The sequence below is a fragment of the Epinephelus lanceolatus genome, chromosome 6 (assembly GCF_041903045.1).
Source record: "Epinephelus lanceolatus isolate andai-2023 chromosome 6, ASM4190304v1, whole genome shotgun sequence".
Lineage (NCBI taxonomy): Eukaryota > Metazoa > Chordata > Actinopteri > Perciformes > Serranidae > Epinephelus > Epinephelus lanceolatus.
In genome coordinates, this window is record NC_135739.1 from 46,051,337 (window position 1) to 46,072,910 (window position 21,574).

General features: G+C 41.3%; 1 protein-coding gene across 1 annotated transcript in view; it reads left to right on the plus strand.

Moving 5' to 3' along the window:
- Positions 1 to 21,574, plus strand: part of naaladl2 (N-acetylated alpha-linked acidic dipeptidase like 2) — an 814,243-nt gene that overhangs the window by 529,217 nt on the left and 263,452 nt on the right. The window contains exon 9 of the mRNA XM_033621483.2: positions 15,947 to 16,090. Coding sequence (XP_033477374.1) covers positions 15,947 to 16,090 — 144 coding nt within the window. The remainder of the gene's footprint in view (positions 1 to 15,946; positions 16,091 to 21,574) is intronic.

Sequence of the window (21,574 nt, forward strand, 5' to 3'; positions counted from 1 at the left end):
GCTAGGAGCTGTAGTCAGAAGGTTGTCAGCGCCTGTCGGGGTGGCAACCGAAGAACCCGCTGGTGGACACCAGTGGTGAAGGAGGCCGTCAGGCTGAAGACGGAGGCGTTTCGGGTCTGGCTGGCCCAGGGGTCTCCTGAAGCAGCAGACAGGTACTGGTTGGCCAGAAGGGCTGCAGCTGTGGAGGTCGCTAAAGCAAAAACCCGGATGTGGGAGGAGTACGAGGAGGCTATGGAGAAGGACTTTTGGTTGGCCTCAAGGAAGTTCTGGCAGACCGTTAACCGACTCTGGAAGGGAAAACAGGGCTTGTCTCAGGCTGTGCTCAGCAGAGATGGAGAACTGCTGACCCGAACTGGGGACATCGTCAGCAGTGGAAGGAGCACTTTGAGGACCTCCTGAACCCGGCTATCACATCCACTGAGAACGAGACAGAGCCTGAGGACTCGGGGGAACTCTCGCCCATATCCCTGGCGGAGGTCGCTGAGGTAGTTAACAAGCTCCCCAATGGCAAGGCGCCGGGTGTGAATGAGATACGCCCTGAGATGCTGAAGGCTCTGGGCACTGTTGGGCTGTCTTGGCTGACATGCCTGTTCAGTGTCGCATGGAGGTCGGGTACGGTGCCTGCAGATTGGCAGACCAGGGTGGTGGTCCCCATCTTCAAAAAAGGGGACTGGAGGGTGTGCTCCAACTGTTGGAGTATCACACTGCTCAGCCTCCTGGGTAAAGTTTATTCCAGGGTGCTGGAAAGGAGGCTCCAACCGAACAATGCAGATGCAGTCGTGGAACAGTGGACCAGCTCTTTACCCTTGCAAGGCTGCTGGAGGGGGCGTGGGAGTTTGCCTATCCAGTCTACATGTGCTTTGTGGACCTAGAGAAGGCTTATGACCATGTCCCTCGCGGGGTCTTGTGGGGGGTACTACGGGAGTATGGGGTTCCAGGCTCGTTGCTACAAGCCATTCGGTCCCCGTATGACTAAAATGAGAGCTGTGTCCGCATACACGGTGTGAAGTCGACCACGTTCTCAGTGGGTGTTGGCCTCCGCCAAGGTTGTCCCTTGTCACCAATCCTGTTTGTGATGTTCATGGATAGGATCTCGAGGCGCAGCCGGGGGGAGGAAGGGGTCCGGTTTGGGGACCTCAGAATTGCATCCCTGCTTTTTGCAGATGATGTGGTTCTGTTGGCTCCATCACACCGTGACCTCCAGCATGCACTGGAGCGTTTTGCAGCCGAGTGTGAAGCAGTTGGGATGAGAGTCAGCACCTCCAAGTCTGAGGCCATGGTCCTCTGTCGCAAACTGGTGGTTTGCCCTCTTCGGGTTGGGGGAGAGTTACTGCCTCAAGCAAGGGAGTTCAAGTATCTTGGGGTCTTGTTCACGAGTGAGGGTAGAATGGAACGTGAGATGGATCAGCAGGTCAGTGCAGCTTCTGCAGTGATGCGGGTGCTGCGCCGGTCTGTCGTAGTGAAGAGGGAGCTGAACCAGAAAGCAAAGATAGGAGGCCCCGGGGCAGACCCAGAACACGCTGGAGGGATTACATATCTCGTCTGGCCTGGGAACGCCTTGGGGTCCCCCAGGAGGAGCTGGAAAGTGTTGCCGGGGAGAGGGATGTTTGGGGTGCTTTGCTTGGCCTGCTGCCCCCCCGACCCGGTCCCGGATAAGCGGATGAAAATGGATGGATGGATGGATGGAAAGGTTACAATCGGCACTCACACCCGGGTCTAATGATTCTACAGTAGTCACGGGTATTTATCAGCTCAGGCTCTGATCGGCTTTGATGGAAACACAACACCCAGGTGAACACATTAATTTTAGCACCTTTACTGGTGAGATGCAATGACACACCACCCCAAAATACTGTCCATCTCCACCCAAGTAGCACCCAAACATCGTTCCAAATTAGTCTGCACCGAGTTTGAAAGAAATTAAATAAATTAGAGATATTTAAAGTGAAGTAACCATGATAAAGTTTTCAAAGGTCTCTATGCTGCTTGTACACACATTATTTTTCATGGAAAAGGGGTACTTTGCCCAAGAGGAAGACCTACAACTACCAGAGTGAACTGTGCTACACCGGACCAAAAATCTGTCCCGGTGGTGGGTGGCAAAGCACGACCTTGTCCATTTTGACACAGAAAACAATATGGTGGCCAGCTGACAACATACAATCTTGAATTACAACAGGAAGCTAGAAAATGTTTCTGAAACCATTTTAGGCAAAAACATGGAGAAAGCAGCAACAGAATCTTCGTTTGGCTTATATTTAATCAGCACTTCCTTGTTTACAGTTTGAAATGAGTTTGGTCTCAGTTTAAGAGTGAGGGAGAGAGGAGGGCAGCTCCCTTTCTAGCTGCTTCTATACTTTTTGTGTCTGTGTCAGATGGCATCTGAAAATACAGACATACAATAGTTCCAGCAACAGCCTTAGAGCCAGGAAAACCTGTGTAGCACTGGTGTAAAAAGTAAGGGATTAAAACAAAATAACTCCTGGTAAAGTGGATGGAAATATTTCAGTAATTAAAATAAAGTGAAAGTAATTGAGTTTCATAAATGAAGGAAAAATGGTTAACAGAGAGAGTAAGACAATTTATACATAAACAAGGAAGGAGGTAAATATTTAAATGTACAGTTAAAATAAACAGTTTTAAATAATATTGTAAGCAAACCATGGGGTAAAGTCAATAGAGCTTTCTGATCTGATTGGTTAATGTAGGTGTCAGTCAACTCACCTATGGTAATTGGTTGTACATAAAGAAAAGAGCATGAGAGGGCAGGGAGAAAAGCTAGGCAGCAGGCGCAAGAGGCGGGTCGTGGGTAGAGATGAAAACGGGAGCAGGAGAAATACTCAGAAACACTAGATAGTATGGTGAAAGTTTGAGTGAACAACGAAGACTGTAGTTGTGGAGAATGCCACGCATTTGTTGCTTACTTTTAGCAGATTTAGTTAATAGCTGTATGGGAGTGTGCCTGTGCTAAGCTAAAGCTAATTTCAGCAAGTCGCTGAAGGAGCGGACACCATCGATACATGGAGAGGATTATGTGTGCACTTTCTGTTGAGGAGTTGCCGGCGCTGCAGTCTGGTTTCATCTTTTGGACCGCGGATTGTTTCTGTTGGACTAGCGGGATTTATGGTTGTGCACATATTTTTACTAGTGCGGTGGTGTGTCTGTGTCACTCTTCAGTTACACCTCCAAAACGCTAGTCGGTGGCAGAGGTTTCTGTGAAGTGCTGTAAAGTTTAGTTGATTCAAAACACACATTAAATATGGCTTAATAGCGACAGTGTCAAACACAAGTACACAATTGGCTTCACTATAACTTGCAGCATTCACAGACAAACACTTGTGTTAATCCGGACACATTCTCCCCACAAATACAACATGCTTTATGAGCATCTATGGCATTTTACATTGTATAAATTAGCCTAGCGGCTGGCAATCTTTCCCTCTTCTCATATAAAGCCAGGGGCAACAGCAACATTTAACAAAGGTAACGACACACAATTTGGCTCCATTACAACTCACAACATTCACCGACAAAACAACCATCACACTAAACACGTTTTCCAAACAAATACAAAATGCTAACGTTATTAGCACCAGCCTATGGCATTTTGCATTGTAGAAATTAGCCTAGTGGAAATTTACTCTTCTCATATGAAACCTGGATAAATCCCAAGTATAAATCGTATAGTATAAATCCCTGAAGGATTAATCACACACAAGACTTAAAATGCTATTTTAGTGGAGGCTTTACTGTCTTCACAATTTATTGTTTCTTATCTGTGAAATAAAAGTAAATAAAAGCTTAGTTTCCACTGAGGTAAAGGTTTCAGCTTACAGAAAGAGACAGGAGGTCTGCGTCACCGTGATGCGTGGTTACATTTCTGGGAGGTGCATGTCAGGCAAGGGCGTAAGCTAAGGCGTAGGTTACAGTGCATGTTGCATGTGAGCGACATTCAAGACTGCAGTTTTTTCACTTTGGGTGCATGTATGGTATCGCAGTGGGCTGTAGAGTCTAGTTCAGTTTGATTGGAGTCTGCCACAGAGAAATATTTGGAGAAAAGACGAGAAATATGGATTTTCCAAAGAAATCTGAGATTTTTTTGTCATTAAATTTTTGTATCAGCCAGTTCAGAGTTACATATTTTTTCAAGCAACAACACCCCAGCCTTTTTTATACTTTCTCTTGGGACTACTGCCCGTTTCCACTTACATATGGGTACAGAGACGAGCAGTGGTCAAATTGTTAATTTTTAACAAGGGGGATGCAATGTAGCTTTGATTTTTTTGCGTGCACACATCAACAAATATGACAGCACAGATGTGCAAAATTAATCAAGATGAAGAAAAATGGCATGACCTATACCTGCTGCCTTTAAAACACAAAAAATGCAGTAATATTGCTATTGCAATACAAACAAAAAACACTTTAGAGTATAAATAAGAGTAGCTCTGAAATAGCTGTGAAAATTAATCTTAGAGTCACTCTTATCCTATAGACATTTCCTTAGCCAGTTATAATTTCTCCTTACTCCTTGGGCTGATAATTGGTGCTGCTGTCAGGTCCCTGTCCTGATACCTGCCTGGTTTCTCCTTGTCCCTCTTCTATCTATTGCAGTAATATAGATAATAAATATGCAAAGCAAAATTCATAAATAGAATTAGGAATAGTAGTGGTGACATAGCTGTGGAAATTAATCGCACAGTCACTTTTGTGCTATAGATATTTTCTCTCAGCCAGTTATAATCTCTCCTCACCTGTGAAGGCCCTGCATGATCATCCTTGCTGGCCTCTGGTCCACTGTCTCCTCCCTGACCCTGCTCTTTATATTGTGGCAATAAAGATTAAAAAAAATATGTGCAAAGCAATAGTGAGCACAAGTTCTTATTAAAGAGGAGTGGATTTATTCCTAGCATGAAACTAGCTAGCAAGGTATTTAAAATAGGTAACAATAACATTAGTATTCTTGTTAACTACATACATTGGCATCTATTAATTAGTCATCATTTAGCTAACATTATCTACATGCAACAGCATTACTCAACTTACACAGTTTGTTTGGAAGAAACTGTGCAAGGTTTTTTGCTTCTTGCTGGCTGGTTTGCTGAACATACAGCAGCACTGCTCAGTCAGCAGCCCACCTCTTGTCTGTGTGCGAGTGATTCTGATCACAACATGACAGCATGTGCATGCGCCTGGCGCAGTCTACTCATGGTGCGTTTAAAGACGGCTCGGAAAAACATGTTAACACATGTTAAAAACGAATTGAACGGTTGTAACGTCTGTAAAAAGTGCGGGGGACAGAAGGCACAGATACGGGAAGTGCAGGGGACATGTCTCCTGTGTCCCACCCTCAAATTACGTCCATACCTACACACACACAGATTCTAGATTAACAAGGGGATGCTTTTTGGTCAATTTTCTAACAAAGGGGATGGCATCCCCTCTCATCCCCCCTCAATTCAACCACTGGAGACGAGTCAGCTGAATGTCCATTCATTCCTGTGGGAATCTCTGTGATATCTGATGTGCCTGTGAAACTCCTTCCCTCTGTAATATTGCGGTCCAGATTTTGCCCCGAGTACGTTACAAAAGTTTAACTTTTGTAGTCAATTTCGGAGAGACCATATGACAGTGTGCTAGCTTAGCTAACAGGCTATTTCTTTCGATTCAGTTGCCTTTGGTAATTGTCAGGTGAACTTGTATTATTAAAAATAACTTTTTTTTATCTATTCTAAACACATGCTGAGTAATGCTATTCTGTTAGAATATGGTTAGAAATTATATACAGTCAACTTGTCAATATCAGTTTGATATGAAATACAGCCAGATTGTCTTTATCAGTTTGATATTAAATATAGTCCCTAAAGACCTGTCAAAATATCCGATTTATGAGCAATAGCTACAGTTGTGTTTATATATTCAAGGGAAAAGTTAGAGGGCATAATAAGCTAAAAACAGGTTAGCTAACATAGGATGCCAGAGTGCAGGCATATGACTTGTTCAGCCATACACTCCTTTGTCATGAAATATTTCACAAAACATGCTACATACCTGGCAGCCCAACATCTTCATTTATTATTTGCTGAGAGAGGTTGATCTGTGTGTGTGTATGTGTGTGTGTGTGCGTGCGCGATACAGAGAGCAGAGGAGAATTGTAAACGTGCAACCATGTAGAGACAGATATGACATGCCGTATGACAGGCGTAATGGTGGTGATATTCTAGATTAATCAAACTGTAAGCAAATTCAAAGAAATTAATTGATTTTATTATTTTATTATCAAGTATTATCTGTGTCGTCAAAGCCCGATATATGTTCTTCCTCAGAAAATGACAAAAAAAAACACATCAGTGAACCAAACTGTAATTTAGCCCTTTTGTAATTTTGTAATAACTACAATTGAAGTTCAAACTTGTTGCAGTGGTCTGTTAATGCATCATCTAGTATATTGCCAATGATACACAGATATCAGTTGGGAAATCAAGTGGTTTCTCTCAATTCCTCAAACATTTACTCTCTGGCAGTTTTTCATCTAAGTGGTTTGGTGATTTTCTGCCTGGTCTGCACATCATGGAGTCAGTGGCTGGTCTTGCCTCTGTGAATATGTCAAGATGTCAGAGGCCTGCACTGGTCCACACACACACACACACACACACACACACACACACACACACACACACACACAGATACTGTACTCACATAAAAAGAAACAGAGGACTGGTAGCAGTCTGTCAATGCAGGTATCAGTTAATATCAGTGTCTAGTAATGGAGAGACAGATTTACAGAGCGTGGACACTGTCTAGGTATTGATTTGTCGAGTTCTTGCTTTACCGAACATTCAGAGGATGGTGAAGAAAGAAGAGAAGAAACATCATGAGAATATTAGCTGTTTGGAAGAAAAAAAAATCAGGCTGATGAAATCATTCTAAGTTTGTTAGCAGCACCTGTTTAAGTGACTCTTGGTTAGCTCTTATATACTAATACATGACACTCTGAATTTATTTGATCACTCGACTTTTGCTACATTGTGGAACATGTCCTTCAGTTTCCTCAAATATGATGTGTAACGCCGGATTTCCACTGGATGCGTGTTCGTTGCGGAACGGCAGCGTTGGTTATCCACTGCGTGCTCCGCTGTCCGTCAATACCTACCGGCTGCGTTTGCTGTGCGGTGCGGTGCGGTTTCATGGGGTGAAATGACGTCCGAAAACCTCTGACCTGTTGACTTCAGGCCTGCCTCTGCCCATTATGTAGTTTTTAAGGTGTAGTGCAGGGAAATATGATCCGCCGTGAACACTGTGTATTTTATTTTGAAAATTAACCTGATGTTTTATCGTGTTCCTGTGCACGACTTCCTGCCCTGCACGATCTGCTCTGTGCTGAATTGCTGCGTTGTGCTCCAGCGTCTGGCAAAAATAGAAGTCCTGTGTATCTGTTGCGGAGGGTTCCGGAGTGCCGGAGCTGAGACGGAGCCGGAACGCAGCACAGCTACAGCCGGTGGAAACACACACATTGACTAGAATGGAATCCTATCGGCTCTGCTGCCGTGCCGGAGCGGAGACGCAACCAACACACATCTGGTGGAAATTGGCCTTAAGACTGGCCTAATCAGCATAGCAACAAATTCAGTGACCTATGTTTTGATTCAGAGGTACACTACACTGAAGGGACATGTAGGATCCAGTAGTTTTGGAGCTTGGAAATGAAAGACCCTCAATTTTTTTGAATGTAATACCACCTTCAGTCCAAAATGTGAAACTTCTTCCCATTATACAAGTGCTTGGAGGGTTGGATCAAGACAAATGCAATTCTTTGCTCAATGTTTGTATGATGGCCACTTTCCACCATTAACAATGATTCATTTGACATCACGCAATCAGTGTTTGCCAGGAAACAGAAAGCACAAGTAGACTACCCTGATCCTATGCTTCTGACTTACTTCAAGCAATAAATTTGAATTAATTACTTGTAAGAGGATTGTCAAGACAGTGTTTATGTGGAGAGGGAGAAGATGAGGGTGAAAAACAAAAGTCCAACATCAAAGACAATCATTCTCAAGCATCTTCTAATGAAGGGTTTAGAGATAGTTCCAAAGTATGTGGTAATGAAGTGCTGTGAAACGCAAAGTGCTTTTACTACTGTATTTAGGGTCCTCGTCCTCCTTCAGATTTTTGTCTACACCTCAGTATTGTTGCTCTCAGAAAAGTACTTAACTTGTATCTCAAAATCAGAGTCCGTTGGTGTTGCTCAAGGTGGCAGGACCCAACACAAAGTACAATGGCAGCTGTACTACGGCTCGGCCCTGACTGTCCACAGGAGGCAGTGTATTCCATATTGATGTGAATATTAAGAATTATGACACGCACACCAGAAGGTGGCACAGCAAAATACATCCATATATCTTGGTGAAATAGGCAGTGCTGCAGGCCTGGTAACAAAGGGGCTGTTTACTGTACTACTTGATAAACAGGCCAGTAACATGCTCTCCGAGTTTCCTTCCATTTTCTCTGTACTGGGCCATTTCCCTCTGGTAACTCTTTCTCAGGAATATATATCATTTCTTTCAGTAAGTTATTGAAGAGGAAAACAAAGCTCTTTGAACCAGCAAGCTTGCTAACTGTGAGCTCGTTAGCTCGGTTGCTAAGGGAACAGTAGCAGCTCACAAAGTCTGCCATAAAGATGTGTACCAAATGCTGTCTCATAACTGTCTGCAAACAAGTTCTCTGTTGTAGAGCTGTTTATGCTCCGGTGAAATTGCGCAACATAGCTAACAAGCTATAGCCCCTTTTACACTGCCAGATTTTCCGCAAATGTTGGGCCGTTTTGCCGGCAAGCTGCCAGCGTTGAGACACACAGAGCCGGATTGGCGAGTTGATCCGAGGTGCCCAATTTTCCACCTCATAGGGTAGACATATTGGCGGAACCCTTTTAGTTTAAACAGACCAAGCGGCCTTCCACAACGGGAGGGGCTGTTGAAGACTTCTGGGAGGAGCTGTTGATGACGCCGCATGTGCGACCCACTGGCGGTGGATAAACAGGAAACAGCTGATAGCAGGAATTAGCAAGCAGCTAGTAGCAAGAGGGAAACGCAAACCTGACAGACACTGTGAAGATGAGCAACTGGGGAGACAAAGAACTGTGCACCCTCCCTGCCCTCGCAAATGAAGAGGCCATTAACCGCCAGATGACGGGGGTGGTGAAGAACGAGCCAACTTATGAGAGAATCGCCGAAGGACTGACCAGCCGTGGCTTCCCTCCCACTTCACTGGTTATGTCACACGCTGAGCTACACATTTTGTTACTTGCTCACGCCCCCCATTGCCCCGAAAAAGGCGCATTCTGTGTAAGGGATGGGCATGAGTACTCGAGTACTCGTTTTGAACGTCAGTATTCGTTACACATATTGAAATTCGAGTACTCGGACGGGGCGCAGTCACGTGCGCAGCCGCATACAACACAGACGCAGGTAAGCCCCGTCACTTGACCCCAAAATGGCAGCGGTGAAGAAGTTGAAGAGTGATGTTTGGAAGTATTTTGAAAAGATCGACGAAACAACCGTGGAGTGTAAGCTGTGTAATATCAAACTAGCTTATCACAAAACAACCAGTTCTATGCTCAACCATTTGCGCATCAAGCACAAAGAGAAGACCGCAGAGACGGACAGTAGCCGTGTCTGGAGTTTATTGCAATATTGTGCAAAATGCAGTGACTTTAAATTGTAACTTTTTTATGTTAACATTGAATGTACTGTTTAATAGGCTAATTGAAGCCTGGCTGTTCAATAAACAAGCTTGAAATTGCACTTGAGTACTCAAGTACTCGTCAATAATGTAATGAGAGTACTCCAATATGGATATAACTTAGAATGCCCATCCCTATTCTGTATAAACAAAAGTAGGTAGGCGGCATTTTGCTGCACTCACCGATTGTGTTTTTATACTGCCAATGCTGAAAGAAGACTGATTTGGCTTTCCTGCAAATTTGCACAATTCCTATCTAAAAAGGGCTTATGATAGCTTTGTCTGTTTTGGACTCTCTTACTCTCTGTACCCTTAAAAGTCAACACTATCAAATGGTGCAAAATTAAAGATCACTAAATTTAAATTTGACAAGAATGATTTTCAAATTCACTGACCACAGTGGATTCATTGCATTTAAATGAATTGATTTCACTCCAAAGTGTTGCCTTTGCTGGCCTCTCTGTGTTGTCATTAAGGCACATAATGGTCTGGTTAAATGTCCAGTCTGATCTCAAGCGTACTGCTGATAGGCCTATGTGGATTGTTTACATGACATGAGAGAAGTGCGTATTTAATGTATTCACTGTGGACAGACAGCTGCGGTGTTAGGCGATTCAACTTGGTAATAGTGGGACGTTCGTGTGCTTTTGGTACTGTACAGGGTCTCATTATCTTCCACTCAAAACAGCTGCTGAGCCAAATGCGTAAAATTGAGTATACCAGTCCCGTCTTAATACCAAACATGTTTTTACAGTTCTAATTATCTTCTTAATTCTAAATTATTTGCAACAACTTGTTTGGAATTTATGATTATCAGTTACTTTTTCCTTTGTATATGCTACATTTTTTGTGCCCCTATTTTACCCTCTTTGCTAGCACACTTCTTGTACAACATTTCTCCTTCTATATTCTACTCAGTCACTTTCTCTACTCCCCCAGTGTCCTTTTTCTTGCCCTAACACTGCATTTTTCTACCCCCCACACCTCTCATGTCTATTCTTCTGTTTTGTCATCTCCTTCCCCTCTGCTCACCTTCTCACAACCTTCTCCTCTCTTGTCCCTTCATCTGCTATTCACTTCTTGCCGTAGCCCTTCTCCTCTAACCTCTTATCTTTTTGTCAGATCTTGCCCAACCATCTCCTGACCTCCCTTTTCGTCTTTACTTTTTACCTTATTTCCCCTCCACAATTTTCTCACCCCTCGTCCCCCCTCTCCCCCTTGTCTTGTCTCCTGTGTTGTTCATGGATTATTAATCGTCTTGTAGAGCTTGAATGCCGACATGGCACTCTGTAGAGCAGCCACAGAAGGCTATTGACTAGAATTTTGGTTCAAAGAAACCGCTGGGGATTTTTCAAGGGTTGCTGAACTTGTCCTCACAGCTAAGGTTAGAGTATAGATTATTCACAAACTTGGACAAAGTATGGATCAGCTGCAAGAGAAGCAGAAAAGTAACAATATGCTTAAGTTAATGGGCTATACAAGATGCAACTGGCTGAGGAAATGAGATATTAGTGACAAGGGATGCATGCCGTTGTAATGAGTTATGTCTCTGCCAGAGCTCCCGTTTGTTTGTGAAGATATTGTAGCCATAGTTTGACTATGACAAAGGGCAAGAAAGTGCAACAGAACACTTTTTTAAGTCAGAAATGTATTTTTTCCTTAATCCTGCCAGTTAGATCTTATTACTGAGATTTCCTGAAAACAATGGGCAGTGTAATTACAGTCTTGTGAAAATATAAGGATACTGAAGTGTAGTATTGTAGTGGAACAAATGAACACTGTTAGAAAATAATCTGTAATATGTGCCAGTAAAACTAGTTTATAAGTGAGAGGTCATCTGTAAGCATAGATGTTTGCAGCTACCATCTTAGTTCAGAAAGGATTTGTAGGAGGGATTTAAGTTGCAGATGTTATTTCCTTTAAATGCATAATTACACAGATAATAAATTGACCCTTTGTATATTTTTTTCCAATTAACCTTTGAGGCGCTCCTGCACAGGGAACGATTTCAAAGCCATTAATTTGCATGTCATTTAAAGATACATCACTGAATGGAACAGCACACATACAAAGCAAAATTTCACAACACCCACGCACAGATATGGGGACTCTTGGCATTCTTAGCAGTAAAATGACAACACATGTTCTAAAAAATAATTGCCGACAGGCCACAGTGGTGCACAGCTGGAGGCAGGTATTCTATAGAGACAGTGAGAAGTTAACATGATAAACACTGGAACAGCATTGGGTTTTCTACAGCCTTTGTCAGTGTGTAATTATGGCTGTAAAATGTATGTCAGTAGAGAGAGGCTACAGAACCTTCTGACAGTGGGTCTGGGCCACCTCTCCCCAGTCCATTGACACACTTTTTATAATGAACAAGACTGAGAGTAGCCCTTTTAAACATGGGCTTTGCATTTCCAAGATGCATTCAGACTAGCTCATTGTCATCGTGTCCTTTAGTCACTTTCCAACATATTTTGATGCTACGATTTTGCCGGTACATTTTTAGATTTTCATGTAATTTGTACAGCCACTTCTTTTTTGCTGTTTAACATCAACTTCTACAAGTTGTCATGTTTTGAGTCATGTTTTGGCTTTTGAGACTGATCTTTTCAAGACTGTACATGTTTCTCTGCACCTGATTATTTTCAGTATTGGTATTGTCTAGACTGACTGACAGGAAGGAATTGGTCAATAAAATCACAGGGAATTGTGAGAAATGATTCAAATTTCCTGAAGCCCAAGATGCACTTAAAAGCACTTAGTCTTTTATGCTACATAGCAAATACAGGTTTTTAATAATATATTGATGGATTTAGCAGATAGACTGCAGCTATTTATCAGTGTCTGCCTATGCAAGAACAGTTTGCATTGATAGGTTTGCTTGAATATGTTTTACAGTTTAACCTGGTGTGTTATTATGCTATATGCAAAATAGACAGTGAGAGTTCATGAAGACATCTCTTTGTCTAAAAAGGAACTACAACCATTTGATTGCTAAGACAGCCTCACAATCTGGACTTACCCCACCATAACAGATACTCTCATTGATGATATGATTTAACAGGGAATATAACTAATGAGGCCTTTAGTCATCTATCACTTCCTGTTACAGAGTGTGCCAAAAACATTTTGTCCATTTTCAGGTTGAGTTTTCTGCTTTAGTTCTGTTTTCAGCAGGTCCTTATCGCCCTGATACGGTGTTGGCGTTTTTTGGCTTTCTGACATTATTGTCATTTCAGTTAGGAAGCAATAAAACCCTATTTCTGTTGGTAACAGCATTCTTGTCAATAAAATTTTATAGAGCAGCGTAGATATTTTTCTATGTAAATCATTCAAGGTTAGTCTGACATAAGGTTTGCTTAACATAAGCAGCATATGTTTTTTATTGAAAAAATCTCAGCTCAAATAGATGCCAGATCCTTCGTTATGAATACAGTCTGTGCAATGTGCTTCAGTGAAATTATAAGGAGTTAAATGCATCTCCAGAGTCTAGGAAAATATCACGTTTTTTAAGCAAATTATCATCATTATGATAACATTTGCATCCTAAGACATAAAACTGTACTTTGTTAGCGAGTCCGGCTGTGTATGTTTTTGTGAGTGAATCTGTGTGCACGTCTGCATAATCTACTGAGTATGTGTCTCAGTGCAGTACTGTGTGTGTGTCAGTCCATGTGTATGTATGAAGCTCTGGAGTACTTTCCTTAAGGATAATATGATGATGAGGTTTCTCTCATCTAAGATCTCTCAAGAGTCATTCAACTCTTACTCAACTCTTCCTTAAGTTATCGTCCATTTGAATCAAATGAGAAGATTTAAAACTACTAATCAGTAGGAGTCATGGAAGAGGGCAGTCATTGGTCTCCTCTTATCTGTGTATGTGTCTTTGCAGACATGGTAATAATGCTCCTTTTTAAATTCACTTCCAGCTAACTGTGCTGTATAAGTGAAGTGCCTTTGGGCCCTTGACACCAGGTTTCTACAAAAAAGCCTCACACAGATCACAGCATGTTTAACCATTTACAATGTGAGATACAGTAAAGTCACAACTGAGACATGTCAGATTAATGTGACCAATATAAACAACTTCAGCAAACTATTTTCTTCTTTATTTCTTTTGTCATTTGCTAATTAACTGTTAGAATGTACCGCCACATTTGTATTGCTGTGTGTTCACGTCAGACAACTTGATTTCCACAGTGAAGCGCATTTCACATTGGTTGAACTATATGTTGTTTCACTGTGATTGGCTCAGCTGTTTTGAAGTTATTGTATTTAGTGTATATATTAATCACCACATTCCACCTCACCCTGCTCTTTGCACTTTGTGCTGCTGCCTTTTTATCAACAATAAGAGCAAGTGCACATAGAGACACCCAAAGGGTCTGCACATCCAGGAACTAACACTATTGGATGTTGTGCTTGCTTATTGAAATAGGGCCCTGTAACCTGAACTTTAAGAGCGCTCCCACTCCATAGACTGTTAAAATAATGGATGTAGATAATGAGAAGATGAGCTGGGGTGATTCATCAACATAATCAGCTTCTTGCCTAAATATGGTCACTTCTGGCTCTAAACAACACGATGGCGATGGCCGAAATGTCAAACTCGAGGCTTCACAACAGGGGTCTACAAACCAGTGGGTGATATCACAGTAGCTATGTCCATTATTCTTACAGGCTATGGTGAAACACCAACCAGTAAAATGCTCTCCTTTAGGGGAAGCTGATGAACCTTCTTTCCAAAAGACCCTCCCTTTTGCAGAAATGTCTAATATCAACTATGCATGTATGCTGCATTTTTTTATGATGTATTGTGACTGTAAGTTATGGTTATTATTCACACAGTGCACATCGTGTGTATCCCATGTACTGTATGTATCCCACTGCACAGGAGAGTGGAACACCAGTGCTATGAATTGAACCTGCATGAATCTGAAGCAAGGACTAGGAGGAACATTTTACCCTCTTAACGAGGACAAATCAAACAGTGCAATCATCTCTGTTGCCCTGAGCAATGCCCATATTGGCTGAATGGTGGAAAACTTCATCTCTATTAGCAGTCAGTCCACTAGATTCAGAGGGTGAAGGAGAGAAGGGCAGGAGAAAGAAAGAGAAAGACAACTAAGACATAATAACAATGGGGAGATAACAGGTGCCCAGGAACATACACACACCTTTATCCTGGATAAATTAAACCCATGAAGGACAAACAAGATTTCTGGTACTTAGCTAACAACACTAAGATAAGAGCTCAGTCAGGCAGATCAGGCCCTGCTGCCCATAACTATCACTGAGAGACAAAGCAAACAACTTACAAACAAACAACCTAAGCCTTATCATGTCACAGACTCCACTGTGTGTTTGTTATTATTTCTGTGTCATTTCTACTGCGGAAAGAGAAGGGTAGTATAGAGAAAGGATGTGTCTTCATCACCATCATGTCAGACTGACTTACAAGCTGCAGGCAGTAACAGACTGCCATGTCAGATGTTTATTACTGAAAGTGCCATGTGCGTTATTATCTCTTTTATAGATCATGTGCAGGACATTTTTATTTCACAGCAAACAAAAAAGAAGTGGTAGACTGTGCATTTGACCTACTTAATACTACATCTGTCAGCCTGTGTGTCAGCCTTGTTGTCTTAGCTGAATAGGCTGCATGCCAAAACCTATGTATCTCTCATATATTCATCAGTTGATTAAATACAGGCCTGAAAAGTCATTTTTTTTTAATAACTAATACTAAAGCCAAAACATATCCCTTCTGATTGAAAATCGAATACAATACAGCCATATTACTCAGGTTGTATTATACATCATTCAGAATAAAAGAGTTTGATTGTCTCCAGTTCTTGACATATTCAGGACATTTCTACAGGAGAACCAAAGTTGTATTTCCAGGGTTTCACATGTACATACAATCGGCTGCCATAACAATAAATAGACAGTCTACTACTGTTGAATGTTAGTTACTGTTTGAAGTAACCATAGGAAACAGAGCCTTCTGGAATCCCATATTTTACCTGTTATGGGGGAACTGAAATTACAACGGGACAACAGAGAACTATCACATGCATAAGTGTGTGTGACTGTTTGTTTTGTTTGTTTGTTAAATTGTCAAAAGTTCTGCCCTAACTCTTGTTTTCACCTTGGTTCCTTCTGATTCTCCTCCTGTATTTTTTGTGTTTCTCTCTAGCTGAGGTGTCAAGAGAGGCTGGAGGAAGTCTGACATCTCTGTTGGTTCAGCCCGTCTCTGCCCTCCTGGCAAAGACGTTACTGTCCCCTCCATCCACAGGGCAGGGTGACTCCTGTATTCCTTTAGCCATGCCTCCCAACACAGGTAAGTGCACAAAATACAGTATGACAGGATTCTTTTAATCAATCAGAACAACAAACAAAATATATACATATTAACCATTACTAAATACAACCACATACTTTCACAATCTCAATGATAAACATGTCAGATATAAAGGTCACAAATAAAACTCCTCATCATTTGTCAATGCAGTTGCCAGAAAAGTATTGTACATTTGTGCAAACCACAGAAACACTACATTTGTACATCATAATGTTGTGGATACTTTTTAACTTTGCGGTTCTTTATGTTTATATAATGTTGTGTTTAACGTGGTTAGGTTCAGGCACAAAAACCACTTGGTTATAATTTGGAAAACATCATGTTTTGGCTTAAAATACCTGGTTTTGGGGGCTCTGTTCCAACTATAAACACATTGATTGATTACCACGAAAAGTATTTGTTTTCATAGCAAGACAATCAATCAATCAATTTTATTTATAAAGCCCAATATCACAAATCACAATTTGCCTCACGGGGCTTTACAGCATACAACATCCCTCTGTCCTTATGACCCTCACAGCGGATAAGGAAAAACTCCCTTTAATGGAGAAGAAAAATGGTAGAAACCTCAGGAAGAGCAACTGAGGAGGGATCCCTCTTCCAGGATGGACAGACGTGCAATAGATGACGTACAGACAGATCAACATAATAAATTAACAGTAATCTGTATGACACAATGAGACAGAGAGAGACAGAGACAGAGACAGAGAGAGATGCAGGACAGACGGTAATGACAGTAGCTTACAACAACATTAATGATAATATCCCTGGTGGAAAAACAGTGATGGGTTACCAAAACACAACCAGTTTTGTTGTTTGTTGTATAATAGTGGTATGGAGCGGTCTGCAGCCTGGCAGGCTGTCCCACCTAGGTGGCATACCATCCACTCTCTCCTCCACCCCTGATAATAAAGTCAGCTCATATATTAAGTCACTTTAGAAACATTAATATGGGGGCGTCGGTGGCTTAGTGGTAGAGTAGGCGCCCCATGTACAAGGCTGTTGCCGCAGCGGCCCGGGTTCAACTCCAGCCTGTGGCCCTTTGCTGCATGTCACTCCCTCTCTCTCTCCCCCTTCACACTTCACTATCCTATCAATTAAAGGCAAAAAATGCCCTAAAAAATATCTTAAAAAAGAAAAAGAAACATTAATATATATATATATATATATATATATATATATATATATGAAATGTGCAAATGTAATGTATTTGTTGATCGTAGGAACAAACAATGCCAACATTTTCTCCTGGCATCTGGGTTGCACTTGTTAAGACAGAAATATTAAAAAAAACACATATTGAGTGCAAAATCATAAATTAATTTTTATAATAATCAAAAGTTTACATTTTGTTCTATTAGCTTGGCGGGAGCACCACCAGCACATTTTTATCTCTGTTATAGCCAATAGGGAAATTTGTCTGCCCAGTCCATGTGCATTGTGTACTGTAGAAGGCTGAACACCATCTCCTCCGTGGTGTCACGTGTGAGTACAAGAAAGACATGGGGGTACAGGGTCATTGTCTGTGTACTCCTAGAATGAAGGCTGTATTTCTTATTCTCAGAGTAAGTCAGGTGCATTCTTGTAGTGTGTTGGACTCCACCAAGGTTGTACCCAGTCATGTTTGTAAACTTATGACTGAAATCCTTGTGTGGAGTCAAAAAACTGTGGTTTGGTGACAGAAGGTTGCATCTTTGCTTTAAGCTAACTAAAGTTCCGGGTGACACCCTCTGAGTTGGGGCCAAGCTGCTACATCACGTAAAGATGCGCAGGTTTTTATGCATGATTGAGATACAGTGAATATGGCATGTAAGACTGACAGGCAGGGATACAGGGGTATACAAAGACTGTTTTCATGAGGAAGAAATTGTGCCCGAAGACAAAGTTCTTGATTTCCTAGTAGATCTGAATTTCATTCTTCCCCTACAGCCGTGAGTATTATGTTTTTGTGGAGGATCCAAACAGCTGAAATGAGCTTCCCTCCCTGTGTGGCTGGGCTCACCTTAAGACTTAAGTTTAGAAGCTCGGATAGCCAGGAAGAGTTGGAGTTAAACCACTGTTTCTTCACATTGAAAGGAGCCAGTTGAGGTCATTTAGGCGCCTGGTTAGGATATCCCCAGGATGCAACCCTGTGGATTTATTCTAGGAATATCCGACAGGGAGGAGATATACATACATATCTGAACATATTAAGCTGAACACCTCAGGATCCCCCAGGACGAGCTAGAGGATGTTGCTGAGGAGCAGAACGTCTGGACTGTCATTAGCTCGCTGCCACCACATTCTGAACAGAAACAGAGAGTGATTCTATTTGTGTCTATTTGTGTCAGCATGTAGAGCTCATTTTAGAAAAATAAAACATCCATTTAACAAGTGTTAGGCATGATAGCAGTCTTGATTATATTATCATCTGTCCTACAGATGCCCTGCTGCAATCCAATTACAAGCTTTGTAGGGATCCCTTTCAATCATGTTGAGTGCAGTACCAGGGCATGTCACTGTTGTGCATCTATAATTACACTAAAGATGCCTCTCTTATCTTTGATACAGAGTAAAAGCGAATAATCGATTAAACTATTGACAGAAAAATAATAAGTCAAAATACTAAATAAATAAAATAAATAAATTTTAAAGAGCATTTTTAACACCTTGGATATTTTATGGACAAAACAAATAAACGATTAATCAAGGAAATTATTGGTAGATTAATCAATATGAAATGAATCATCACTTGGGGGTCTAATTCAGATATTCAACCCATTGTAGAAGTTGAAAAAGTAGTTATGTATTTATGTCTTAATTGATTTGTATGATTATTCCTTTTACATGCTCACTGCAGCTGCACAAACCAACAAAAAAACAAATTATTAACACAAATAAAGTTTAAATTGTAGGTCCAGAACTTCACTTATACAGTTTGTGTCTGAGCTGTTGTATCATTCTGCTCTATCTAAATGGATCACCCTCACCACCACCCATCTCTGCAAGCATATCAGTCACACTGTATGGTGACTCAGTGAGTTCATAACCTGGAATCTCCAGCAAACATGGCCTGGTTGAGTCACAGATGTGACCTATCTACCTCATCTCCACTGCGACTCAGATGTCGCCTGGAAGTGTTCAGAAAAGAACATGTTTTCATGCAGCTCCACTTTTTTCTTTCTTAATTTTTTCTCTCTCGTATTCATTACTTTTCCTTAATTTCACCCAGAAACTTAACATAATGAGCATTTATTACTCCAAAGACACAACAAAGACAGAATAAAAAGCTTATCAAATCCCCTAATCCTTCGTATATACAGTTACATTCACATATGAATTCCACACTACAGAGACAGGAGCCGCACTGGCAAACTTAAACCAGGTGCGTAAACATAGCACAGGGCAGGGAAGTGCTTGAGACACCTCACATGTAGATAATGATAAATTACATCAAATGAAGTCACAGTCCAGCCAGAACATGATGTCACCATATCCAGTGAACATCAGGGGAAGGTGCACAAGAAAAGTGGCAAAGTGTTCTATTGGGTCAGTGATTCCATTTAAAGAGTGGTCATTTCAGCAGAAGTATGGAAAGAAGGAGGGATGAGTAAATGATCCAGGTGGACACAAAGGTTCGACTGATTTACTGTTTAGCCAACGTGGTTGCCTATACTCATCATATTTTGAAGCTTGAAAAGCAATCAGAGGAAGCCTTTTGCTTTTGGAGAAATGCTACAGTCATGCTGCTGTGGCCAATCAGGTGACTGGTGAACGACTGAAAAAGATGCCCACATACCACAGGAACAACTAGTACAGTCTCATTCTCTTGTTAAATGTTACTGTGACTAAAAAAAAATTAGTATGACAGCTCATTATATTATTATATTATTAACAGCTTATGTGTAGTATTCTACAAAGAAAAGCACTTGCTTTGTTTGTGTGTGTATGCATGTCTTTTTGTGTCAGTAAAATTACTACAGTAATGATAAATTTTACTTATATTTTAAGCCAACATAAACACACTAACTGAAGACAAATAGGCATACTTACTGTGATAGCGAGACTAGATTTATCTCCATCCCCCACTCCCCCACAAATGGGCTATTTTACACTCCCACATGACACTGCGGCCAATTGCTGCAACGCCTGATTTGGTATACCAAATCATTCATATATGAATGCAGCCTTAAGCGAGATTTATACTTCTGTGTCAAATTGGCATAGAGCCTATGCCGTAACCTATGCCATGGCCTGCCATGCACCTCCTCATAAATGTAACTACAGGTTACGGTGGGGCAGACCTATTGTCTTTTTTTGTAAGCTGAAAACCATTGAAAACCTCAAGGAAACTAAGCTGTTATTTACTTCTATTTCAAAAATAATAAACAATAAATTGTGAATACTATAAAGCTCCCACAAGATAGTATTTTCAGACTTGTGTGTGATTTATCCTTGCTTCATATGGGTAGAGCAAATCTCCACTAGTCTCTAAGCTAATTTGTACAATTTAAAATGCCATAGGCTCATGCTAATAACATTAGCATGTTGTATTTGTGGATAAAATGTGTCCAGCAAAGGGCAAGTGCTTTGTCTGTGAATGCTGCAAGTTATAGTGAAGCCAATTTGTGGACTTGTGTTTGAAACTGATGCTATTAAGCCATGTTTAATGAGTGTTTTGGGTGTGTTTTGAGGAGGAGGTGTAACTGCAGAGGGACACAGACACACCACGGCACAAGTATAAATGCTCACATCGGCGTAGGGCACATGCATAGGCTATGGCAAAGGCTCAGCATAGAGCTGACACACAAGTATAAATCTGCCTATAATCTTTCATGAGTGCTTCTGTATTTCTTGATCAATGTTATTACCTGGGTTGGCTCATCCAGAGCTGATTTTCATGATATCAGATGAATCCACCGCTGTGTATGAACATATTTGTAGAAGCAGCACTTGATGGTGCACTTATTTTTAAAACCCTGCCCACTTTCTCACCTTTGCACACCTGGTTGGTCACTGCTTAAGTGACAAAGCCCTGTGGTGGCTTTAGGTGGATGGATGTATCAACAAAATGTCTTTCTTTCAGTTTGCTCTGTTTCCTATGGTTACTTGTTTCCTACTGATATTCAACAATGGGTCCTTTTGAGCATGAGCATGGCCAACCCAACCTAATAAAAGGGGTCATAAACCCAAGCTATAAGCCCAAACTGCAGTATTTTTTCGACCCCTACCCAAGTTGTTTAGTGCCTAAACCTCACTAAACCTTAACCATAGTGGAGTCAGATCAATAAAACATTTTATTTTTGCAACAGTGATTTATGATGGTTTTGGAAGACATAGATTAATGAGGTCATCCTGCCAACAGGAACATATTATCAGAAAACAAACAAACAACATATTTTGCCATTTAATTTGGAAGACTTGGAAGATAATTTGTACTTAACAATAGCAACATGAAATGTAATTGTAGTTTTAGTGGTAAGG